General features: G+C 34.9%; 1 protein-coding gene across 1 annotated transcript in view; it reads left to right on the top strand.

Moving 5' to 3' along the window:
* Nucleotides 1-2,929, top strand: part of LOC105621639 (whirlin) — a 90,897-nt gene that overhangs the window by 76,620 nt on the left and 11,348 nt on the right. The window contains exon 12 of the mRNA XM_012203107.1: nt 703-930. Within this exon, the coding sequence (XP_012058497.1) occupies nt 703-930 (228 nt within the window). The remainder of the gene's footprint in view (nt 1-702; nt 931-2,929) is intronic.

Genomic DNA, 2,929 nt, shown 5'->3' with positions numbered 1-2,929 from the left:
TATATATATATATATATATATATATATATATATATATATATAGTGTGTGTGTGTGTGTGTGTGTGTGTGTGTGTGTGTGTGTGTGTGTGTGTGTACATGCACATACAAAAAATTTTCACATTTAGCCCTAAGAAAAGTTACATGATTGACGTCCTGAACTATACATCTTTCTCACACACTCAGCTTAATATTTCATGTATCGTACGACAAACTTTTTAAACGTTTTGATTGGCTGTAGGATAGAGAGATCCGAAAACCTCTCTGTCCTCTACAACCCCTACAACCAATCAACAGGCTGGGAAAGTCTTGTCGTACGACACATAAAATATCGGCCTTAGGGTCTGAGCACAAGAATTGTCGTAACACTTATTTACAGACTTAAGTTGTAGACGTAAGTAACGCACAAGCTTTGGCGTATGACATACGATTTATTACCGTCTTTTGGAGACACGGCAATAAGTTGTACGTCATATGTGAAAGCTTGCGCATTACTTACGTCTACAACTTAAGTCTAAGTAAGTGTTACGACAATTCTTGTGCTCAGACCCATACGTTCACTTGTCTCTGCAATTCAACGCAATTGCCAATCACACTGGAATTCACACTGTCCACAATGTTCGCGTAAATCAGTACTGTAAAGGGCGGAGTGGGCGCTAACATGAGGCATTTCCGATTGTGTTATACGCGGACGTCGCGACGCAGGAGAGCGATGGGGGTTGCGAGGGTAGCGACGCCGAGATGATCGGTAACGGGAGACGGGGCGCCGGCGACAGGAATCGCGATTTGGAGGAGGATGACGAGCTCGAGAGCAGGGAGGAGAGGGGCTCGGAGAGTGGAGGAGGTGGTGGAGGTTTCGGTGGTTGGAGGTCCCACCTGCTCGGTGGACTAACGCAACGTGTCAAATCCTGGTACTGGGGCGCCAGGCCCCTCGTAAGTTTTCCCATCGAGCGAGAATCTCTTACTCTCTTTCTCTTGATACGCACGATTTCTTTTTATCTCTCCTTTTCTCTTCATTTTCCTTTTTCTTCCTTCATTTTATCCCTCTCGATTCCTTTTCCTCTCCATTTCCTCGCCATTTGGCACTTCGCACTGACTCGTGAAAGGATGAGAAGACAAGGGCGTCCGTGAAAGGGGAGAAAAATGGATCGGAAAGGACATCTGAGAAGTTTATATCGAAAACTGAGTTTGATACTTTTAGAAGATATTTCAGCCTCGTTTATATACATTTCACAAATACATATTTTACAATATAATATATCATATGATAATATATGATAAATATCATTACAATAGAATATATAATTACAATTAATATATATATAATTACAATAGAATATATATAATATTATTAATTGTTTATTTTCATCAATAATGTGGTGTTATGTGATCGTTCAATTGCCTAATTCTTTAATTTTTCCAATTTTATTTATTCAATACTTAAAATATAGTAAGAATTTATTGGCTTTCTTCTTGGATCTTGTTTAGAATTATCATCACTTTAGAATTATCATCACTTTTTAATCCAAATTAAGATTCTATTTGCTTCGATCTTTCTTTTCTTCATTTTAATATTGCAATTCTTAAATCTGATTTCTTTTACTTTTAACTTCTGATTTCACTCTCTGAGTTCAGCTTTTTTTAATTATTAATCTCAATATTTTAATATTTAATCCTTCTTTTTTGCTTAAAAGAATTTTTGAGAATAATTTATACGATCCGTCTTTTATGGGCGCCCTTGTGAAAATTAGGACGTGAATTTGATAATCGATTACATCTCCATCAAAAGGGAGTAGGTACAATCAGCGACGAGCAATTTTTCGTGTCGGAGCGAGAAAATATAGAGAAATCCATTCGGATCTCGCCGGAAATCTCGATAACATCTTCGCGAAAAAATTACAATGCAACGCGAAATCGTAATCGAGTTTATAATCTAAGTTGCTAAACGTATTCAACATCGTGTGACATCACAACGGATAGTGATAATTACCACCGCTAATTATTTCTGAATAATTTGCTTCTTTGTAAAACAAAAATCATACTAATATTTTGTTAAATAAAAGACAATCTGTTTTCTACTTGCAAATTTATACTATATTTTTATATTTATTCAATAATTTATAAATTCTGCTTAATATTTCTAAAAATTAATTTTTAATTTGTGAATTTATTTTTACAATAATTCATAGAAATTTCCTCTAATATTTCAAAAAAATTTATCTTTAATACATACATTTATTTTTAATAATCCATAAATTATAATATTTCAAAATTTTCCTTACCGTTACTTATTGTTACGTTACTTATGCTATAAAAGGAACGAAATATATTTTACGTTAAATTATTAGTTCCCAACAAAGTTAGAAGTTTCTCTTTCTGCACGAATAGTCGTACTCGAATCAAATTCTGAGTTATAATAAAATATAATTGGCAAGGCGAAAGAGAAAATAACTGGAGGAAGAGGATTGCACTGCTGTAATAAAGCTTCCTAATAAAAATTGTATTATCCTGAAAGAACGAGACATCGTAAATTTCCGGCGAGATTTGCGGTTACGTCAATTGCGCTTGAAATATCCAGGTCACGTTTACGTTGAAAAATGGCATCGAAAAAAAAAATTCGTGACAAATTATCAAGAATTTAACGGGAAAAGTACAATTAACTGATAAATCGTTCCAATTGTACGTGCGATAAGATTATCAGAAGATTGCCGGGATAGTTTATTTAATGATCGTAATAATTTGTTTAAATTTTCTTAAGGATAACTGTCATGTTAAAACGACGACAATGACTTGCGATACAGTAAAAATGTAAACAAGCACACATAAACGACGCGGCGGAAATTGCGCGATTCGAGAACCACCGGAAACGTTTGCTCCCTTCGGCATGAGTTCTCTTCCTAATTAGATTTCTCTCTCTTTCTCTCTCTCTCTC

This window comes from Atta cephalotes (genome assembly GCF_000143395.1).
Source record: "Atta cephalotes unplaced genomic scaffold scaffold00035, whole genome shotgun sequence".
NCBI classification, from domain to species: domain Eukaryota; kingdom Metazoa; phylum Arthropoda; class Insecta; order Hymenoptera; family Formicidae; genus Atta; species Atta cephalotes.
The sequence above is the reverse complement of the archived record's forward strand: the minus strand, read 5'-3'. Positions and strand labels throughout refer to the sequence as shown.